The 22,583-nt window shown below is 37.1% G+C and overlaps 2 protein-coding genes across 4 annotated transcripts; both read left to right on the forward strand.

The window, feature by feature from the left end:
* Window positions 1–167: 167 nt before the first annotated feature.
* On the forward strand, window positions 168–11,252 carry LOC133522281 (diphthine methyltransferase). Of its 3 annotated transcripts, none has more exons than XM_061857559.1 (7): window positions 168–457; window positions 645–838; window positions 7,973–8,124; window positions 8,501–8,953; window positions 9,111–9,246; window positions 9,772–9,926; window positions 10,946–11,252. In XM_061857559.1, exons 2-7 carry the CDS (start codon window positions 651–653, stop codon window positions 11,098–11,100), a joined length of 1,239 nt encoding a protein of 412 aa, XP_061713543.1. In that variant the 5' UTR covers window positions 168–457; window positions 645–650; the 3' UTR covers window positions 11,101–11,252. The 3 variants fall into 3 exon arrangements, with proteins under 3 accessions (XP_061713543.1, XP_061713542.1, XP_061713541.1); XM_061857558.1 differs by having other exon boundaries at window positions 645–723; XM_061857557.1 differs by lacking the exon at window positions 645–838.
* Window positions 11,253–13,681: 2,429 nt separating this feature from the next.
* LOC133522279 (uncharacterized) lies at window positions 13,682–21,663 on the forward strand. The gene is made up of 3 exons (XM_061857553.1): window positions 13,682–13,847; window positions 14,223–14,354; window positions 15,018–21,663. The coding sequence occupies exon 3, from the start codon at window positions 15,053–15,055 to the stop codon at window positions 20,471–20,473; it is 5,421 nt and encodes a 1,806-aa protein (XP_061713537.1). The 5' UTR covers window positions 13,682–13,847; window positions 14,223–14,354; window positions 15,018–15,052; the 3' UTR covers window positions 20,474–21,663.
* Window positions 21,664–22,583: the final 920 nt, after the last annotated feature.

The raw sequence follows: 22,583 nt of genomic DNA on the forward strand, positions 1-22,583 counted from the left end.
GTGTGGATCTATAAGAAATGCCATAATTAGGGAAAAAATATCTCGTCGATCTGGCAGCACTAGGCATTACATTCCGTTTCCAAATTCTTGAACTTTGTTGAAATGGAACGAATCTATTTTTATTTTATTAACGATTTTGTAATTTTTTTATTAATATATTTTTATATAACATGCATAATGTACTCACAATAGTTTTGGCTGTATAATTAACGAGTCAGTGTTGTTTGACGGACCTATAGAAATAAAAAAGTTAGGTGTTGTCAATGTGGTGGTAATTTGTGGAGTTGTTTATTATTTCAGAAATAATAAAATACAGGAAATACTGTATTAAATCATTTTGTTTTACCAAACATATCACATTCCATTAGAATACGATACAACCGCTTTAGGTTTTACGTTTTGGCGATAAGAAAAAGCCCATTTCTCTCGTCTCCGACTCCGAAGTTGCTTGGACTAGGTATGTCCTACATTATCTACATTTTACAGTAGTTAGCAGTTATTTATTTACATGTACGCGTACGTGTTTACGGAATGTGTTTTCATTCGCGATTGTGTTATCTGTTGGTAGTTAGCTTGGTAAGTTTTCGTTTATTCAGCAAATTCTTTAGGTTTCTTTTGTGTCGCTAATAGGCGTTTATTTTCAGAGCGTGATGGAGGCTATGGATATTCAGGCGGTGGAGTCAAAGCTGAGCGACGTGACGGTTACGGCGATACCGATGAGCGGTAAGAACGTGCACAAAGACTTGGGTCACGGCGGGAGCAGCCATGCGACTATATCTACGGTGCCGGCGGCGTCACCATCTTCCATAGGGAAGGATAAGGATAACGGGACGTCGAAGTACGCGCAGCTATTGGCTGTGATAGAAGAGATGGGTAAGGAGGTGCGACCAAGTTACTCAGGCAGCCGTAGCTCAGCGGAGCGTCTGAAGCGCGGGATCGTGCACGCGCGTATTCTCGTAAGAGAGTGCTTGATTGAAACAGAGCGCTCGGCACGACAGTAAAGTTCTGTCTTAACATCAACACAGTCAATTTTAGCATACCTCAGAAACAAATCTTTGTGTAACTGCCAATAAAGTTGCAATATAAAGAGACTGCTTAATTTCTCAAGCCCTCTGTTATTGGATTGTGAACCTTCAGAAGCAAAGAGTAAGTTTACTTGTTGGTTAGTCATGCACCAGTGAATTTGAGAAACAAAGTAGTCTACAACATGTGTTGAAGGCTCTCAACAGCCCTGAAAAAGTTATTTATTGCTCATGCAGCAGTCAAAGTATATTAGTGTAAGTCTCAAGTATACTAATATTAATATTTCTTCTGGTAATGTGTCCCTAACATTTATTGATATTAGAACTGGCATTCATTTTGCAGCCTTATTCTTATTCTCTCATCATTGTTTTTCTTCTATAAAACCTACTTATTAAACACAGTTGCAAATAATTTAGAATTGCAACAGTTGTTCCAATCGGGAATAACATTCTTCATACTTTATACAAAAGAATAAGAATCTTAGATCAGAGACATGAACTACTAGAGTACACATACAGTTGTGTGCAATATAATAGCAGTACACTCTATGACAAAGATCATCTTATAGAGAAGTGTATTTTTTTCTGGATGACTTGGGTTTAGATGTAAAGCTTTGATTGGAAATAATAGGAAAGATTCTAAATTACAATTATAGTACATAATTGTATTTTTTTCCTAGGGTATTACGTTGTTATAGGAATTTCCGCAACTTAGTAAAAACAGCCGATTTTCATGATATTTTTTTTTACTTCCAATATCATTTAAGTAAAGGTTACAGTTAATTTTGAAACAATATCAAGTAATGCAGAATAATTATATAAAAAGATACAATATTATTGATCTAAAGTTATAGTTTTCCCTTAATTTACATTTTCTTATGTACTGCTATTATATTGCACACAACTGTAATTACAGAATAAGAATAATGCTGCTGTAATAAAAGTTAGGGTCTTATTTATTAGAAATAAAAAGAAAATATAATTCAGGGTACTTAGACTAAATTTAAGAGATTTATTTTGAAAATGTGACTATAACATAAAAAAAATTCTGTATTGAAAGTAAATAGGCAAAGCACATACACACACACTGAGACAACCCCCCTAGACTCCTTAGGTATACTGGTAACCGAGAAAGTGTTAAGATGAGAAAAATCTGATACCATGCTTTAAAAATGTATTGCTTTGTCACACAAAGCCGGTTTTTTATATATGTGGTTGAAAAATGGCTATACACTTGATTATCCACCTTATATCAATAATAATAAAGTAAATATTACAATCATCATGCTAGTGGACAGCTTGTTTAAAATATAAACTTTATTATATTTGAGTTAAGGTAGAAAATCAAATTGATTAAATCTAGCTTTGAAGCTAGATTTCCAAAAATTCAAATCTTTACCTCCTGTTTAATACAATGTATGTGCTTTAGCCAGAAATTGTAATGTTACTGTAAATCTCAAATTAATATAATTTTCTTATGGAACATTTTACAGCATAATGCAACACATTGATATTGATTCATTTAAAGCCATTTAATTGAATAGTAAGTAAGTCACAACAATTGGCAGTTGTTTCCCAATACAAAACAGATCGATACTATACATACAAGCTTAGAGCTCCGGTCCTCTGCACCTTTGGCTGGATCTAGGAGTTCCTAGGAGTTTAGGATAATTCAGAAAGTAAAAGACGGAAGATTCGCACTGTCAAATGAAACTGTCATATTTTATTATGAAAAACGGACAGTTAGAAGTCTACCAACAATCAGTTTATTTAAATTAAAACAGGTAGTTACAAGCCATAATGATCACAGGTTTTCTAAATTTTCACCTTTGCTTTTCCTTACTTAGACTTGAATGAAGTAATAGATACAGACTTCACTTTCTTATTGCTATTTATCTAGATATAAGCTTAATTTTTTTTATTTGATAATGCAGAGGATACAGCATGGCACAATCGTTTCTGAGATTAGTAGAACTTAATTTTCTGGGTTGCTTATCATATATATCATATTTCAATATCTTTTGTTTAAAATCTCACAGGTCTTTTCACAAAATGGTGGCATACTAATGTAATGATGGAATCAAGCAAACCAATTAGAATTTTAAAATTGAATCAAATAAGTTGGATCCATTTATTTAATTTTTTTTTTACAGTTGTATAGGTAGTGTAGAATATAATGTACAAAAAAAAACACACACACACACACACACACAATAAAACAACACATTCACATACACACATACATAACTATCATACTATGTTATTAACATGCAAAGTGCGTGGAGTGGGATTAAATGCGATGATTGCACTCATCATGGCAAAAATGTTAACTTTTGTCGGCTGTAATTGTCATACTACCTATTTGACAGCTTTTAATGTCAAATAACTAATGTGTCCCATATAGCGCACAGCCAGTAAAGCAGGGGTCCCCAAATATTTTTTAAGCCTAGCCCTTCTTGGCTCAAAGATAACTCAAGAACCCCTTTTCTTTATCTGTAAGGGGGCGTCCATAAATTACGTGAGGTGTTTTTTTCAATTTTCTGACCCTCCCTCCCCCCTTGGTGAGATGTCGTGAGATTTTATTCAACCCCCTCCCCCGTCCCCCAATCTCACGTGAGATTTTTCAGAATGTGGGTTTATTACGTAAACGCGTTGGATTGTTTATTGTAAAAAGAAAAAACAATTTGGTTCGTGCTTTTATTTACGACTAGTTTAAGCATGTACATACAATTTGGATTAAATGGACCAAAATAGTATAATTTTTTTTTTGTTTCAATCAGAGAATAAATTGCGTGATATTTGTCGAGACCCCCCCTCTCCCCAACGTGAGATTAGATGAGATTTGACTCGACCCCCTCCCCCCTTTAATCATCTCACGTAATTTATGGACGCCCCCTAAGGTGTACCCAGCCGGTTCGTTACGCCCTCCTGGTTGGGCATCCCTCCTATAAAGAGACCTGTTAGAGATAGCTGTCCTGAAAAGCCAGGCTGTGATCGAAACATTTATTGTGAACATCTACCTCAGACAAAACAATATATAAAGTAAAATATTATTAATGTTTAATAAGCATATTTTAAGACACCTTTGGTATTTTGTGATGTTGATGTTTCATGATATTAAAGTGAATAGTGCAGCCGTAAGTTAGTTACGAAGTCCGTGGAGCAAAAATTGAGTTACTTGGCCGGTAATTGTTATTGGGCGGGTTCACACAGAACGAACTGCCTCGAGAAGAAATTGCCGCGCGAAGCAGCTCGGTCTATGAAGACGCGCCTAGCCTGATGCATTGCGGCCATTGCGAGCGCACGTGTGTTTGCCTCGGCCGAGGCAACTTTACACAGATTAAGATTGGGTTCAGCCAGCAGAGTTTTTGAAAATTCATAGCGCTATTTTAGATCATAGTCCGTTTAGCAAAAAATATGATAAATAAGCAATCTTGAGGTCTTTTTCTAGTAATTTCATTGATTCGGAACCTGATTACTTTCGAAACAACTTTTGCTTGAAAGGAAAAAAATCACCAACCTTTATAGACCTAAAACACCATTAAACTTTTTTGACTATTTTTACAAAAGCTTATTAACATGAAAATTGCTTCTAAAATGCGTAATGTTATTTTTGATCGAACCCATAGATTTACTTTTCGTTAAACAATGATATTCGCGATCCGTTCAGTGCTCAGCGTTCGGAGAAAGACCTGAACTCACTGAACTTTAGTGCGGCATATTTAATCGACATTTTAAATATTTTACCCAAAGTTACACATTAATAAATGTTGGCCCAATTCTTGCCTCACGGACTATACTTAATGTAACTGCCCACAAGATACTCATTTCAACTAGTTTGAGACTTGAAACTATCAAGTCAAGTCACTTTAAATGTCTAGTATTAGTTCAAAATCGTGGATGATTTTCACAGTATTCTAGTGTCAATGATGTACCAAGATTTAAAATGGCCGGAAAATTCAAATAAATATTTGTGAAGGTGCTCAGACACTGTCAGTAAAGTTAATGAACTGGGTTCAGTATCAATATAAAAACACATTTGTAGTCTGTGACTTTCACGAGTATGAGTAAATTCCTTGGTACATCCTTATAAGAGCAATATAACCTGATATTATTTTTACATATGATTTTTTCCCGATATGTATTGCTCAGAAAATGTAAAACCATTATAAAGGCAATCATGAGACCTCAAATTAGAGTAACATTATGTAAGATAAAGTGCTCATTGTTCGATAAATTTTAATTATTAGCATTAAGTTGTATATATTTTAATTTCCAGTACTGCTTCTAAACTTTGCCCTTTGATTGTAATTTGTTTGTGTTCCCCAAAAATGTTTTGTGTAATAAATTTGCCGAGTTAGTTACGATTTGATTGTAATGCCGAAATTTTTAAATTTAAATCTGATGTCCTGTAATTTTTGTCATTTTTATGCATTTTAAGTTTGGTACTTGTTTCAAAGTCGTGCGCCCAGTATAAAAGTAAATATAGGCGTTCTCTTTTCCTCGTCAGAGTAGAAAGTGGACGACATACATACACAAATTGAAATATTGTCATTTATTACTGACAGCGTGTAGTCGATTTGGAACACTAACTGATGTTAAAAACTATTAAGCTCTTTGCAGAGGGCGCCTCTAATCATTAGGCTCTTCACTACAGAATGGATAGCAAAACTCACTCACCAATCACCACCACCAAAACACCTTCCAAAGCGCATGGGTTTGATTAAAACGACCGTGACTGTAAACTGCACTGTAAACAAGTTTCACACATTCATATGAAACAATTGGTGCATTAATTACATTTACCTATTTCGATTTATGAGAAACAGCATGCTGACAGATAAATGGACAGCGGAGGCTTCATGATAAGAACAATAACAGGCTGCCTCAGCCTCTCTCTGGACTTAACCCGAAGGCGTCCTCTGTTGTGAGCAACTGTCACTTTTTAATTTGGATGTAACAATTTGGTCCAACTGCCGGAAATGTATACCTTTTAGTATAACGCTAGTGTAAGGAGAAATTACGAAATAGTCTTTAAATATATAAAATAAGTTACCATTAAAGAATAAAAGTACTTACTTGAATGTTAAACTTACTAAATGTAATTCGAGTCCATTTCAATATTTTTTATAGATAGATTTTCCTGTATATTTATTTCCATTCGATGTCATATTTATATGTATGTCCTCTATTGATCTGTACGTTTTAGCTGTTTTATGAATTCTCAAAGTTTTCAAAGTAATTGTAAGTAATGAACCATGAAACAGTACAAATTTTTAGCAAATTAAATGTAAATTGTGAAATAAATGTTAAATCCATTACAGTTTAACTATGAGAAATAGCTTTAGTCGGCTGTATTTATTCATGTATGGGCATATTTTTATTATATTAATATTAATAAATGGGTTTAAAATAGTAGAGATTCGTTTTAATTCTATACAATATTGACACGTCAATGCCTGAGATGAAGCATACCTATTTGGATAATATACAGGGTGATTCATGAGACGTGAGCAGGACTAAGCCTACACAATCAGTAAATGTTAATGAACCGTTCATCATCATATTTAAGTAAAACAATCTCGCTTTATTTCTGTTATTTAACTTTTTGGGAAGGACAAATTTGATAATCTACAATCATGGACACCCTACAACACTTAATTAAGAAAGATAAAACCTCTTTAACCGCTATGACAGCAGTTTGATTATGAAGAAAACAAAATGTCACACTTGAGTGAGATACGATTTTTCAAAAGTAACCAGACCCCGATGACATTCAATTTGTCACTTGTTATGGATAAAACAAATAGGGTGACCATACATGGCGTAAATAAATTATAACATTTTTTTTTAACAGTAAAAAAATAAAAGAACGTTAATCTCACAAATACTGGTACGAAACAGTTGCTTATAACTTACTGAATGCTCAAGCTTGATCCTGCTCACGTCTCCTGAATCACCCTGTATACCCACGTAAAACTTGTAAGAAATGACATTCTCTCATGCTCAAATGAAAATAGGGGCCGTTTTGAATGTTACGTCACAACGTGAAAGGGTGTTTGGTGCCTCGTTTGCCAAATTTAAAGGTCAGGATAGGTTAGATCGTTAACTGTCTTTTTGATCTCCAAAAAAATCTTGACGACTCGTATAATTTTTTGTTTTGACTTTTTTTAGTTAATTTTGGTAAGGCCTGAATATCTTACCCGTTTCAACTTGAATAAAAAAGGTGGAAGTGGTACGGCCTATATTAATTTTAAAAATCCATGAGCAATAGAGTTTTGGGTGGCCAGAAAGATAACAAATTCCCAACCTACCTTATATTGTACACAGCCTGTATTTTTCACAAAACATCCTTTTTTTAAATAACAGCCTTGTTTTACAGCTTAGGTTATTATTAAGGTTTATAAAAATTAAATAAGTACTCAATAGGTGGGTCCACACAGAGCGAGCATACGCACGAGGCAATACCCTATTGTTTCACCACCTTGTTGTTTCCTGTTTAGATTTAGAATTAGTTGTACCTAAGTAGTTTGTTTTAAGTTTAAATTTTGTTTGTACCTTTAAAAATGTTCATTTGTAAATTGTATTTCTGGAAACGAATTAAACAATGAATAACTTAGTTTTCCTGTAATGATCAAAATTCTTAGTGGCCCCTATTTTCTTTTGAGTAGTATCAATATCTTTAGTAGGCGTGTATCTTTAGTTGCTAGGTCAAAATCTAAACTTATACAAACTCACTAGTATCTCAACTTAATTCAAGTGGGCGGTTCAGGTAACTTTTTAGCCCAAAATAATGTTTACGTGCGTATTGGCTTGTCTATAAGTTATAGGTACAGTTTAGTTTTGAGTAAAACAAAAAAAAAATACTGTCACAGAGGTTAGTGTTGTCTGTTTGCGTTTACATATGTAATGTATGTACTTATATATATATCCACTTTGTTCTGTGCTAGTATCTACGGATTTCGTCGAATAATGGCGGCTTGGAGCACCAAATGGCGGTGGAACACGGGCTACAGTGCGGACTCCGTCGAGTGGTGCCCTGTGGAGCCCTATCGCGATGTGCTGGTGTGCGGCACTTACCAACTTGAGAAAAAAGATGAAGGTAATAAATACAACATTATGATTATGTTATGATGTGATGAAAACGTCAATGAAACTTCTGTCTAGCACGTTGATACTGTTTTATAGTTTCGTTCAAATATCTAACAGAAACATATGAGTGAGGAGACGATTTTACGTTTGAGAACTTGTGTCAAACTCATTAACAATATTTGCAAAGTAGTTTTGGAAATAACAACAATAGTCTACAACAAGTTTCAATTCAAGGTTCATTGTTGAAATTCGGTTCGAAGGACCACTTTTATTTTTGATGTCAAGTGTTAGTTTTGATGTGTAGCAATGTGAAGCTATACTGAGCAAGTCAGTCTTGATTGCAATCGGAGGCCAAATCAACAAATTGTCGTCAATATTATTTTTAGATCAACAAACGAAAAAACAGACAAGACTTGGCAGAATCTACCTATTCCAAATCAACCAAGACACAGTCGATTTGTGTCCCGTCCAAACAGTCGTCACCGCCGGCATTCTAGACCAAAAATGGTGCTATCATACCATTCAAGACCACCCGGTGCTCGCAGTTGTAACCTCCGAAGGATCACTCCTGCTATACCAACTGTATGAAAACGACGGTTACAATTTAAAGCTGTGGCTCGAAGATTCGATTGGTCAAGACGTTTTGGCGCTGTCTCTTGATTGGTCGACGAACAAAGAGTCGGGCGAGCCAATGATTGTTGTGAGTGGTTCTGCGGGTGATGTGACTGTTTTTAAGATTGTTGGCGGCGGATTGATGAGGGTTGGAACGTGGAAGAGTCACGGCTTTGAGGCGTGGATAGCTGCGTTCAATTATTGGAACCCTGACGTATTTTATTCAGGTAATTTACGAGCATGGTATATCCGCTAACCTTAATTTTTATGCAGTGATGCCCCGATCTACATGATACGAGCATGCATGTATTTGTAAATTGTAATTTTTTGGGATTATTACTCCAGAAATAGAACAGCTACTCCAAGGATACCTGTATTTTATAGGTGGAGATGATTGTGTATTTAAAAGCTACGACATCAGGGTTCCTGACGCTGCAGTAATGACGAACCGGAGCCACGAAGCAGGTGTTACCTCCATCAGGAGTCATCTAGAAGTTGAACATCAGCTTATCACGGGCAGGTCTGTAACTCTACTAATCAATTCTATCCAGTGGCGTTATTTTAAGATTTGGTGCTCAAGTCCTATAGCTTCTGGGCAATGAAAATCTTAAAGGTTTACCGTCTAAAACTAAACAAGACTACCCGTCTTTTTCTAACTGTATTAGAGAGGGACGGGATGGGTAGATAGTCTATCCCGCGGTAGATACTGTCGCGGCGCTCCTGTGCTAAGCCTACAGTTCGGCTTATGTCGAACTTCGTATCCCGCCGCCCCTGACCATGGCCCGTTTTGACGTTGGGATTAAATACTCCCCAGATTTTACCAGCGACACAACTATAATAATACTATATATATATATATATATATATATATATATATATATATATAAATACTAGAACGCCGAATTTGAGTCTGTTGACATGCCATGGTATGGCTTAAATATTTTAGTGTCAGAACTAATAAGGGTTTCCGAAACCTGGTTTTTCTGGGCTTCCGCGTTTTATTCAGCGGTACCTTTTTCATAAATATTTGTTTAAATTATTACAGTTACGACGAAAAAGTGCGTCTCTGGGACACCAGGAGTCTAAAGCGCTGCTTGACCGAGACCGCAGTGAACGGCGGCGTCTGGAGACTCAAGTATCATCCCAGCAGTCCATCCACTGTTCTAGCGGCCTGTATGTATGGGGGCTTCAGAGTTCTAGGTATGGTATACAATCAGAGACTGGGAAACACACTTTTTTTATACAGTCAATTGTAAAAATATAGGTCAGCGCAAATTACTCAAAAATACGTCTCATATAGCTCTTAATTCGCCGACATAGGAGTTATGGAATATCTTGAGCAACTTGTGTGCACCCATATTTTTACACTTGACTGTACCATGTCCGAGACAACTATAGTTACCGAATATGGATGCTTGCAATTTCAGCAGCTCACATGCCCTGCCGGCCCTTTAAAAACTCCTCAAGATAATGAAGATAATTTGGGCAGGAACCTCGTCGTACAGCCTAAATGTTCGCAATAGGAAATTCATTGCTCTGATACACATAATGAAGATGCCGACGACCCCCTATAACTCATTTTTGTTGATATCGCGTCAATTTCCAGTGATAGCGGTTTTCTTCTAAAATTAATCTAATATCGAATAGATTTATTGATTGTGTAGACAAATTTGTGCTTCGATTTTGACAGCTGATATATATGTCGTTAGCGTAGGGACCGTAGGCGTTGAACGGTCTGCCATCTTGTGGCCTGAATCGGTAACACAAACATGTACATTGACACTTCACGCTAAAGCTTGTGATGCCATTTACCGTTCTCGTACGTTTCCTTGTGCATAGTAGAATCTGCCATATTGTATTGGAAGCATAAACTTCACGTTTACACCTCGCGCCAAAAATCTTATGTCTCCTGTGCTGCCCCCTACAGATTATACACGCTCGCTATAACGACATCTAGTTCGGCGGTCTAACTTGGGGACACGTTTTTTCCTTATATCCGTAACAGACTATCGCACCGCCCAGTGACCTTAGTGCGGTCAAAATATCTCTTTCTCGCTCTAACTTATAGCTGCGTCCTTAACGCACGTACGGCGACCACCTTACACACTATCGATACGTGCGCCGCACCGCACCAAGGTTGCGGTCCCGTGCGGTAATCTGTAGACACTTTTAGGCTTCTGCAGTCAGTAACAATTTGCTAATACCGTTTTGTTTTTCAGGCGTGACAGACTCCATCTCCGTGCTTTGTGAATACATGGAACATGAGAGTATAGCGTATGGAGCAGACTGGAAGTTTGACAACTCTGGAACAGTGGCCACTTGTTCTTTCTATGATTGCAGCATGCATGTTAGCAAGATTGAAATTGAGAACTGAATTTTAGTAGGGCGTTCGCTTTTTGTTTGTTTTTAGACTGTTATTAGAAAAAGTGTTTAAAGTTGTACTCGCAGACTTAAAATTGCATAAAGCTTCGACAAAGATTGACATAATAAAATGTGCATAATAAATGGAATAGGAGAATCGATGCAGTCATTTATTTTTCTTGTGTTATATTATATAGTTCCGAGTTATGCTATTATGGGACATGCGCTCGCATCGACGGCCGGACGCAACTGAGGCGCGCGCAGGCGGCGCGCACGTATTTATGCAGCGGTTGGAGCGAGATGGAAGACAGGGCGTGCTACTCTCGCAAGCGACATTCTCTGCGGTAGTCCTGAATTGCTGTATTTTCTACTACCCACTTCATGCAACCGGCGATTGTGAGCGGGATAGAAGATATGCCATCGCACTCTAGAGAGGTGCGATTTACGTCAAAGGGTAGATTAGATTCTGTAGTTCTAAGATACCTATCTTTCTATTTTTTCGTAGGTTTAGGAATAGTATATAAGACGACGATACATTTCAATAAATGTTCATTATTTAACTGACTATACCGCTGTTTACACTGGACTCCTCCTGCCTGGACCCCCCATAACTGGTGACACCGACGTGATGCCATGGCCGACAAGATGTTAGAGCACGCCGAGCCAGTCACCGTTGCTGCAGTCACACGAGCCACAGATTTTCAAGCCCCGCAAAGCAGCGAAAACACATTTTTTGAGAAGTTATCCCAGAAGCTCGACAATTAAACACTCGAAATTGCAGCCCTTCGTGTCGCGAAGTACGCGATGATTGTAAATAATAGACAGCAACACTTAAGCCCGGAAACGTAAAATAAAGAACATGAAATTTAGTCTATGGTAAGTGACGCTCTTTTCTCCTTTTCAAATGTATCATGGTTGTTGCATATCTAATTTGTTCAAGTAAAAGTTAATATCAGTGATAGTGACTCAAGATTTCCTGTTTCTTGCTCGTGAAAGAAAGCTAAGTATTTAGCATAAGATAAAATAAAACGAATTATCAATGTTTGGATTTATTCTATAATGGTTTGGTTTTACAATTTCTCACTATGTGCTTACTCTGTTCAATGCTGTTTAGCTGGCATGCAAGTGTGGCATGCAAATGAAACTAAGGTGTTAAACCACGCATACAAGTCATGTATGCAATGGAATAATAGGTATAAAATACCTTGAGGCAATACTAACATGCAAGCAGCGATTGCATGACGTAGGAGCTTGGCCAATATGGCATCGCTTTGGGTGGCATGAGATATCTGTACGAATTATGCTCGGATGATCTGGTTGCCGACCTATAACAAGCTCATACGTACCGGGTCTCTAATAACTAAGAACAAGGCTTTGGGCCACCTAATTAGATTGATGTCCTTTGGTACCAGGGGATAGGGCGATCTTAAAATACAAGTACAGTCACAGTATGTAATTGTACCCGCCAGATGTACTTGGCACAATAAAAGTGCATTCATGTGAAAGCACATCCATAAGTGTTTGGAAAGTAAGTAAATAAGTAATAAATATAGAGTAAGACTATACTGACTACCATTCCAGTAAACAATCCATATATATATTGATTAGGTAAATATTTAGTGATTCAAGTGGAATCAATTTTAACAATATTTAAACAGGTCTGGAGTAAAACGTGGTCTATGTTGGCCGCTGGCGTTGGGGAACGCTGGAGATCTTGAGTCACACCGAGTCCAACTTAATTAAGGTAAGGATGACAATATTCCTCTCATACTACAGAAGCCTCAATTACAATAATGCCATAGTATGTCTATCAACCAATCAATTAACTAAATCATAAAGCGAAGCAGATATTTAATCCTACTGGGTTATAGTTATTGTTGAACCAAGGCAAGAGTGATTAAAGGAATCTTGGATTACAATGTTAATCATTATAAATCTTTATGTATTAAATTCATCCCCTTTGGTACATAAAATTGGTGACAGTTGCTGGAATAAATTAACAAATATATATCATAGCTCATATTTGCTACACAAAGGATATAATAAGAGGCTTCCGTATGGTGAATGTGGTCATCCTATCTTGAAAAACAGGACATTTAATAAGATAAATTTACCAAATAAATCTGAAATATGGTTCGTGGTAGCGACATCTGTGGAGGAACAAGCAAACCTGACATCTGTATCGGAAATCGATAGGTGAATAAAACATTGTTTCAGGATAATTTACGAAAGGGAAAGCAGACGTGCAGCAAGTCTAATAAATATATGTGGTTATACTTTATTTATTTCGTAGAACCCCTTCCTTTAATTATCATACGAAACTTAATTTGTCGAGCTTGTATAACGCAAGGTAAACTTACAAGTAGTTCAACCGCTCCTCGACAGGTGGCACCTCATTTGAAATGAGACAGCTATTCCACCACAGATGGCGTTGTGAACACGATTTGTACATAATTATTTATTGCATCATCATTTTGAAGTAATTTAATAAAAATACTTTAAATGAGATTTGAATGAATAAAAACGTAAAACTCGAAAGAGTAAGTACAAAACGGAAACGTATTTCGTTCCACGGAAATTACAAGTATGCAGTGACATTGACAGTAGTGACAAGTACAAACAGGTTTCATAAACGCGGCTATCGACAAACAACTTCGAATCCTGTTGTTAATTATCAAATTACTTGAGAAATCCAGTGTTTCATAATTGGAAAGTGCTCACAAATCAAATATTAAAGGAAATCATTCATTATATCATCAGGTAAGAATGGATTGGAATGGATTCTCACCATTTTGTGTTTTTACGCCGTCAAGCAAATCACTTTGTGCGTTGTTTGTAAAGTTTCCATACTTTATCGAAATGTTTCCATAATAACTAAATACATAACGATTTGTTATTATCACTAGTAGATTCTACAATGCATTTAGTAAAGCATGTATAGATGGAAGTTCGTTTTACAATCCATATCAAGTAGAAATTATAGTGAAAGATATATTGTGCCTTTTCCAAGTTTTAAGTACATATCTTAAGCTACTTTGGCAATAGTTGAGAAATACAAGTTGTTACCCGAAACAATAAAAATTATCTGGTTAATTACATTGAATTAATATATTAAATGTATCATTTATCATCAAGGTAACTTCATAGATGCTTTAAGAGGAAATTACATACTACATATCAACATCATTGCCCAGTGGTGGAGAGAATGCATTGCTGTAGTATTTGAAGAAAATCTAATAAAAGAAACTAGGTTCAATTAATGACAAGGTATGTAAATGTAAGTTTAGAACCCCTGGTGTATTAAAAGGGGACAAGTTAAAGCCTTTTTTAATGAGATTATTGTATGAGATATAAATTATATACAAATTAAAGACTTAAGCAAATAAGTCATTACATTTAGTAGTAAACAAGGTTTATTACAATTAAACCTGAATGATAACAAGTTAGAAAGAATTTAGCGGTTTGTGTTTGATTGTGACTATCTTTGTTGAATAAATAAGAACCAAAATATGCTCTTGAAGTTTCTTGCTGTTGTAAGCAAATTGCCAAAAGGGGCACGGTAGTGTCACATCCAAGTCAAATGAAAAGTAACATTTAGTGAGAAGTGTTACCCAAGTTCGGGAATTAGTGCTGTTTATAGACTAGGTCGAACTATGTGTGGGACTTGCATGTGAACTTTAATAAAACTTTGCTAAGCAAGAGTAACAGTGTTGAGCTACGACCAAGTATTTCACAAACTTTGTTTACCATTTATCAGAGAATGGTATGAAGCGAGTTGATTGAATAAAATTCACAATCAATACACAGATTAATTATATTTAACAGCCTTTACATAAAAGTCACTTACCAATAAATTGTGTTGATGGGACTCCTTTGTAGTCAATATAGAATTTATTTACAGTCTATTATAGTCAAAGATAATAATTTCAGGATTATTGCACAACAATACTGCTGAAAAATAAAAAATGGAAGAAATATATTTGGAGAGACTAAATAAATTTGTATCTGGAATAAAAAACCTGTCCAACAGTTCCAAGGTCCTTTGTACTCTGAAGTCGTGGAGTGATGAGGAGGAAGAACAAGCCAAGATTGTTTCAGCAAAATTACAAGCCGTGATAAACCGATTTAACACGGAGCTTTACCAATATTTTAATACAGCTACTAATCCGAATGCTGATGAAATATCTATTCTGACGACAGAGCAATTAAATGGTGAAGAAGCACTAGCTGAATTGAACGCGCTTATACAATCAAAACGAGACAAGTCTGGTTCTTCATCCACCTCAAGTCATCCTACCAATAGAGGAAAGTTGCCCGAGCTTCATTTGCCAACATTTGATGGGAATGTTCTTCAGTGGACACAGTTTTGGGATCAATTTAACTCGAATATTGATCAAAGGGATCTGAAAGATGTAGACAAGCTCCTTTATCTGAAAACATCTTTGAAAGGAGATGCGAAGACCATTTTAGATGGATTGGAAACAACTAATGATAATTACAAAATAGCTGTTACTATGCTTACCAGCCGATATGGTAGAAAATCACAGATAATTGATGCTCATTATTCAAAACTATATAAACTAAAGAGGGCTGAGAACCAGGACGAATGTAGGAAAACGTTAGACGATATTGATCGGCACCTTAGAATATTAAACTCCTTAGGAGAAAATACTGAACACAATCACCTGAGATTCCTAATTATGGAGAAATTCCCCGAAGATATTATATACGAGTTGAAATTGAAATTAAAGGATGAATCCATAGAGGAATTAAGGAGAGAACTGCAGGTAGTGCTAACAGCCAGAGAAGATGCTAAAAGAACTTGCATGGAAGACAACAGCAAAGACAAAAATTACACAACAGAAACTCTTCTCATACAAGAGTCAAAAAACAAAAGAAAACCCAAGTCAAGGAAACCAGATGCTAACAAAATCAACCATAAGAGGTTCAAACCAACTGTGACTGCCTTTAGTAAGATATATAACAATAAACGAAAGTTCAAAGAAGAAGAAAACCAATCTGCACCCATTAAAAAGAAAAGGAAGATCTCATGTATATTTTGTGGTGGAGATCACTTCAATGACGAATGTACCAATGTCAAAACCATACCACTTAGAAAGGCAAAATTAAATAATCGCTGTTATGTATGTTTAGGTTTAGGCCACGGTGCAAGGACGTGTAAAAACAAAACAAGAGTTTGTCCGCATTGTGGGATGAAAGGACAACACAACCGAGCGCTGTGTCCTACAAAGGAACAACTTAAGAAAGAGACTACCACCTCATTACATATCAACGACGATTCACCTACTGTTCTGCAGACAGCTATTGTTAATGCCATAGGAAGGAACAATACAGTCATTAAATGTCGTGTACTTTTGGATTGTGGTAGCATGAGAAGTTATATTTTACAAAAGGTAGCTAGAAAACTTAATCTGGAACCAGAAGAAAAACAATGTCTTACGGTATTCACCTTTGCCGGGGAACAACCGTATGAATTAGAAAGTCCATTGGCTAGACTCTATCTACAAACAAAAACAAATAAAATGAAATTAATATACGCAAATATCGTGCCTACTATCACTCGTGACATATCCACTTTTAATAAAGATTTCTCGGAATGGAGACATCGAGACCGGTATCTTCTAGCCGACGATGGATCACTTGAGGATCAAATTGACATCCTGATCGGAAACGACTATTACCAATCACTAATGTTGTCTGAGAAAATAGAGATAAAGGAAAATCTTTATCTAGTAGACTCTGTGTTTGGTTGGATACTATCTGGTCGATCGAGAGAGGAAAGGGGAGACGAACTGTCCGTACTCACGTACTTCCAAGCTTCATATGAGACCAAGCTAAACGAACCTGATCCACCGTTGGATAATACATCTATGAAGACTTTGTGGGACCTAGAATCTATTGGAATTGTCGACTCACCTAACACCAATAGAGATGAAGAAGCAATCAAGCACTTCAACGAAAACACCATGTTGAAGGATGGAAGATACCAAGTCAGCTGGCCATGGAAAGATTATCCTCCACAGTTACCAACTAATTACGGATTAGCGTATGGAAGACTCGTGGGACTCGTTAAGAGACTAAATAAAGAAACTTTATCACTTTACGATAAGACACTAAGTGATCAATTGGAAAAGGAAATTATCGAAGAAGTTCCTAACGAGAAAGGAAAGGAACATCCCATACATTACTTACCGTTTCATGGAGTAATGGCCACTGGAAAGCCACTTAGACTCGTCTATGATGCTTCAGCTAAAACAAAGAATGCGAAAAGTCTTAACGAATGTTTATATGCCGGTCCCATGATGCTCGAAGACCTTACTGGATTACTTATTCAATTTAGATGTCATAATATAGGATTAACTGCAGATGTAGAAAAGGCTTTCTTACAGATTGGATTAAATAATGATGATAGAGATGTAACTAGATTTCTCTGGGTGAAGGACTCTGAAAAACCTGTCACTGAAGACAACCTCATACAATATAGATTTACTAGAGTTCCTTTCGGAATTATCTCAAGTCCATTTTTATTAAATGCAACCATAAAACATCATCTACAGACCTCTGAAGGAAATTATACCAAACAATTAGCTAACAACATATATGTGGACAACCTACTTACAGGCACGGGGTCAGTGGATGAAGCTTTAGAATTGTACAATGAGGCAAAAGATAAGTTCTTAGAAATATCAATGAATCTTCGAGAATGGAGTTCTAATTCAAAGGATTTCATAAATCAAATACAGGATGCGGCACCGGAACCTATAGTAAAAACTTTAGGTTTAAATTGGGAATTGAAGAAAGACTCACTTCATCTAAGAGCCAAAGTAATTAAGACCAACAAAGTTACAAAAAGAGGTATTCTTAAAACTATAGCGGCAATATATGATCCTTGTGGATTCAGTGTACCCGTAGTATTACCAGCCAAACTACTTCTTCAACAATTATGGAAGGAAAAAGTCAAATGGGACAGCTCACTATCAGATGAAAAGAGACAAGAATGGGTAAATATTCTAGAAGATCTTAAAGCAATAGAGTCAATACGTCTACCAAGAAATATGACTATTCCTAATGAAAGAAAGGCACAATTGCATTGTTTCGCAGATTCTTCGACAGTAGCCTACGCGGCCGTAGTATACTTAGTACAAAAGGATAACATCCAGTTTGTAATAGGTAAATCACGCCTTGTGCCTGCCAGGAATCAAGAAAACCTAAAAATACCGAAACTTGAACTTTTAGGCGTTTTAATTGGCAGTAGACTCATTAAATATGTCCTCAAATTCTTGCAAATGGATAGCACAGAAACGATATTATGGACCGATAGTCAGATCGTAAAAAGCTGGTTTTATTCAGACAAACTGTTAGAACCGTTCGTATCTAGAAGAATAGAAGAGATAAGAAGTAATAAAAACCTAATCGTGAAGTATGTTCCATCTGGACTTAATCCAGCAGATGTTGCAACACGACCGAGTACTTCAAAAGAAGAGAGAAATAAGTGGTTGGATGGACCTACCTTCTTACGACATGATCCAAAGGCCTGGCCCAAGAGCCCAGGTAATGAAGTTTCTCTTCTGTTGGGGGAGGGTCTGTCTAACACAGAAAATCATCAAAAAGATAAAACATTGCCTACCAAATCAAATCCTGTAACAAACTCAGATCCTCAATTACAAGAAATAAGACAGTTACAACAAACAATGTTCCCGGAAGAAGTGCAAGGGAAGAAAACGAGTTTAGCTCGCAACCTAGGTTTATTCTGTGACACAAATGGAATCTTACGATGTGACGGTCGTCTCACAAATTCAGATTTATCCTTCAACGCAAAACATCCCATTCTCTTACCGAAAGAATGTGAATTCACAGAAAAACTCATAAAAGAAACTCATGAAAAGAATCTCCATGTAGGAGTACCTCACACTTTAAGTCTTATACGTCAGAAGTATTGGATACCTCAAGGTAGAACTAGAGTCCAAAAAACATTAAGTAAATGTCCAAGATGTGTAAAACACGGAGGAGGTCCGTATGAATTACCCAAGACTCCTGCATTACCGGTAGAGAGGGTGAAGTATACGACTTCATTCGCTTACACAGGGGTAGACTATTTTGGACCAATGATTGTGAGGACGGAAAACGGTTTAAAGAAAAGATGGATCTGTCTGTTTACGTGTCTTGTAATAAGGGCGATACACCTAGAAGTCGTCAAGGATCTGACGACTAATGAATGTCTCATGGCATTTAGAAGATTCATTGCTACAAGAGGAGCTCCGACTCTTATATTATCTGACAATGCCTCGCAGTTTAAATTATTGGGAGAAGTATTGTCAGAAGAAAGAAATTTTATAACTAACATAAAATGGAAATTTATTCCACAGCTCGCACCGTGGCATGGTGGAGCTTATGAAAGACTAGTAGCAATTGTAAAGCACTGTTTAAAGAGAACACTTCAAAAACACATGCTTGAAGACAATCAACTGTTAACCATAATTAAAGAAGCAGAGGCGGTTATTAATACTAGACCCCTCACATATGTGGGATCAAATGTAGAACACATACTTAAACCTGCAGATTTCCTAACGACAGGAAAGTGTTTAAGTATAGAAATACTCATAGAAAGTTTACCACTTTCAGGTTCACTTATAAAACAACAACTTATTGAAGGTTGGAATCGCGGAAACATGATAATGGATGAATACAAAGAAATGTTTATTAACCAGTACTTACTTAGTCTCAGAGAAAGATATCGAAATTCACCTAAACAAGCAAGGGTGAGATCTCAGAAAAACCCAAAGGTGGGAGATATAGTACAAATAAAGAGTGAAGCTAAAAATAGAGAAGGATGGAAGGTAGGAAAGATTTCAGAATTAATAAAAGGAAAGGATGGATTGTGCAGAGTTGCAAAAGTAAAAGTAGGGGACAGTGTGTTCACAAGATCTATTGCACATTTGTATCCTCTGGAAGTGGATGAGGATGTATCATTCCAAGATCCTACAAGGGAATCCCTAGTAAATGAGGATAAAACAACATACTTTGATACTGAAGATCTCCCTCAGACCTTACCTTTAAGGACTAAAGAGAGTAACACGTACGTCCCTACCTGCACAAACGATTCTAAGGAAGATCATCACATATTAAAAGAGACAAATGAAAACGACTTGACAATGGACCAAGGAGGACTGTTGGAAGGCACAAATTTGATACAAAACAGGGAAATTGCTCCAGAACAAGTTCCTTCTGGGTCAGAAACTGATATAAATAATGAAGAGTCGTCAAATCATCAAATTGTATCGACTGATCAACGTCGAGCAGCCGCGGTCCAGGCTATGGAAAGAATCCATAGATGGACACAAGAATTAATGTCAGCCATTAATTAAGATCCAGAGGGGGAGTGTCGCGAAGTACGCGATGATTGTAAATAATAGACAGCAACACTTAAGCCCGGAAACGTAAAATAAAGAACATGAAATTTAGTCTATGGTAAGTGACGCTCTTTTCTCCTTTTCAAATGTATCATGGTTGTTGCATATCTAATTTGTTCAAGTAAAAGTTAATATCAGTGATAGTGACTCAAGATTTCCTGTTTCTTGCTCGTGAAAGAAAGCTAAGTATTTAGCATAAGATAAAATAAAACGAATTATCAATGTTTGGATTTATTCTATAATGGTTTGGTTTTACAATTTCTCACTATGTGCTTACTCTGTTCAATGCTGTTTAGCTGGCATGCAAGTGTGGCATGCAAATGAAACTAAGGTGTTAAACCACGCATACAAGTCATGTATGCAATGGAATAATAGGTATAAAATACCTTGAGGCAATACTAACATGCAAGCAGCGATTGCATGACGTAGGAGCTTGGCCAATATGGCATCGCTTTGGGTGGCATGAGATATCTGTACGAATTATGCTCGGATGATCTGGTTGCCGACCTATAACAAGCTCATACGTACCGGGTCTCTAATAACTAAGAACAAGGCTTTGGGCCACCTAATTAGATTGATGTCCTTTGGTACCAGGGGATAGGGCGATCTTAAAATACAAGTACAGTCACAGTATGTAATTGTACCCGCCAGATGTACTTGGCACAATAAAAGTGCATTCATGTGAAAGCACATCCATAAGTGTTTGGAAAGTAAGTAAATAAGTAATAAATATAGAGTAAGACTATACTGACTACCATTCCAGTAAACAATCCATATATATATTGATTAGGTAAATATTTAGTGATTCAAGTGGAATCAATTTTAACAATATTTAAACAGGTCTGGAGTAAAACGTGGTCTATGTTGGCCGCTGGCGTTGGGGAACGCTGGAGATCTTGAGTCACACCGAGTCCAACTTAATTAAGGTAAGGATGACAATATTCCTCTCATACTACAGAAGCCTCAATTACAATAATGCCATAGTATGTCTATCAACCAATCAATTAACTAAATCATAAAGCGAAGCAGATATTTAATCCTACTGGGTTATAGTTATTGTTGAACCAAGGCAAGAGTGATTAAAGGAATCTTGGATTACAATGTTAATCATTATAAATCTTTATGTATTAAATTCATCCCCTTTGGTACACTTCGGTCCGGCGGCCGGCAACGCTATCGCCGTCCCTTTCGCTCTCGCAGCCGTTCCCGTTCGAGATCTATGTCGGCGCATGGAACTTCACGCAAGCCCGGTGATCCTGGATGGCTGTGCAGATATCACTTCAGATTCGGAGACAAAGCACGAAGATGTGAATCGCCGTGTAGCAAGAAGACTAGCTCATCGGAAAACTAATGCCTACACCGACTCTGGCGGGCCTCGGTGTACCTCCTGTCAGCAACCGCCTTTGTGTCTTCGATCGCAACTCTCGAGAACGTTACCTCGTCGACACTGGCGCCGAAATATCAGTACTATCGTCGCATCACAAGAAGAACCAGTTATCAAGCACCTACAAGCTTTACGCCGCAAACGACACGCCGATTAAGACCTATGGAGAGAAAACAATCACTCTTAACTTGGGGCTACGGCGCGATTACCGTTGGACGTTTATCGTGGCTGCCATCAAGACCTCAATCCTCGGAGCTGATTTCCTTCGGCACTACAAGCTGCTACCTGACCTAGATCAAAAGAAGCTCATCGACAAAACTACTAAACTCCAAGTCAACGCATTCACAGTTCGAAGTACTCAAGAAACCGTCTATTTGATCAGCAGCAATCAAACCTACTACGAGATTCTCAAACAGTATCCTAATGTACTACGACCAATGTCTTTGAAAACGCCGGCCAAGCATAACGTGCAGCATTTCATCGAGACTACGGGCCCCCCACTCTTCGCCAGGCCACGCCCACTGCCGCCCGACAAATATGCAGCGGCGAAGGCCGAATTCGAACGCTTGATGGAAATGGGCATCTGTCAACCCTCAAACAGCCCCTGGGCAAGTCCGCTGCACGTTGTCAAGAAAAAAGATGGTTCTCTACGTGTCTGCGGCGATTATAGACGTCTGAACG

This window comes from Cydia pomonella, chromosome 10 (genome assembly GCF_033807575.1).
Source record: "Cydia pomonella isolate Wapato2018A chromosome 10, ilCydPomo1, whole genome shotgun sequence".
NCBI lineage: Eukaryota > Metazoa > Arthropoda > Insecta > Lepidoptera > Tortricidae > Cydia > Cydia pomonella.

Coding starts and splice junctions, on each gene's coding strand:
- LOC133522281 (XM_061857559.1), top strand. CDS start 651: ATGGAGGCTATGGATATTCAGGCGGTGGAGTCAAAGCTGAGCGACGTG. Junction 8,954..9,110: donor CCCTGACGTATTTTATTCAG/GTAATTTACGAG, acceptor TGTATTTTATAG/GTGGAGATGATTGTGTATTT. Junction 9,927..10,945: donor TGGGGGCTTCAGAGTTCTAG/GTATGGTATACA, acceptor TTTGTTTTTCAG/GCGTGACAGACTCCATCTCC.
- LOC133522279 (XM_061857553.1), top strand. CDS start 15,053: ATGGAAGAAATATATTTGGAGAGACTAAATAAATTTGTATCTGGAATA.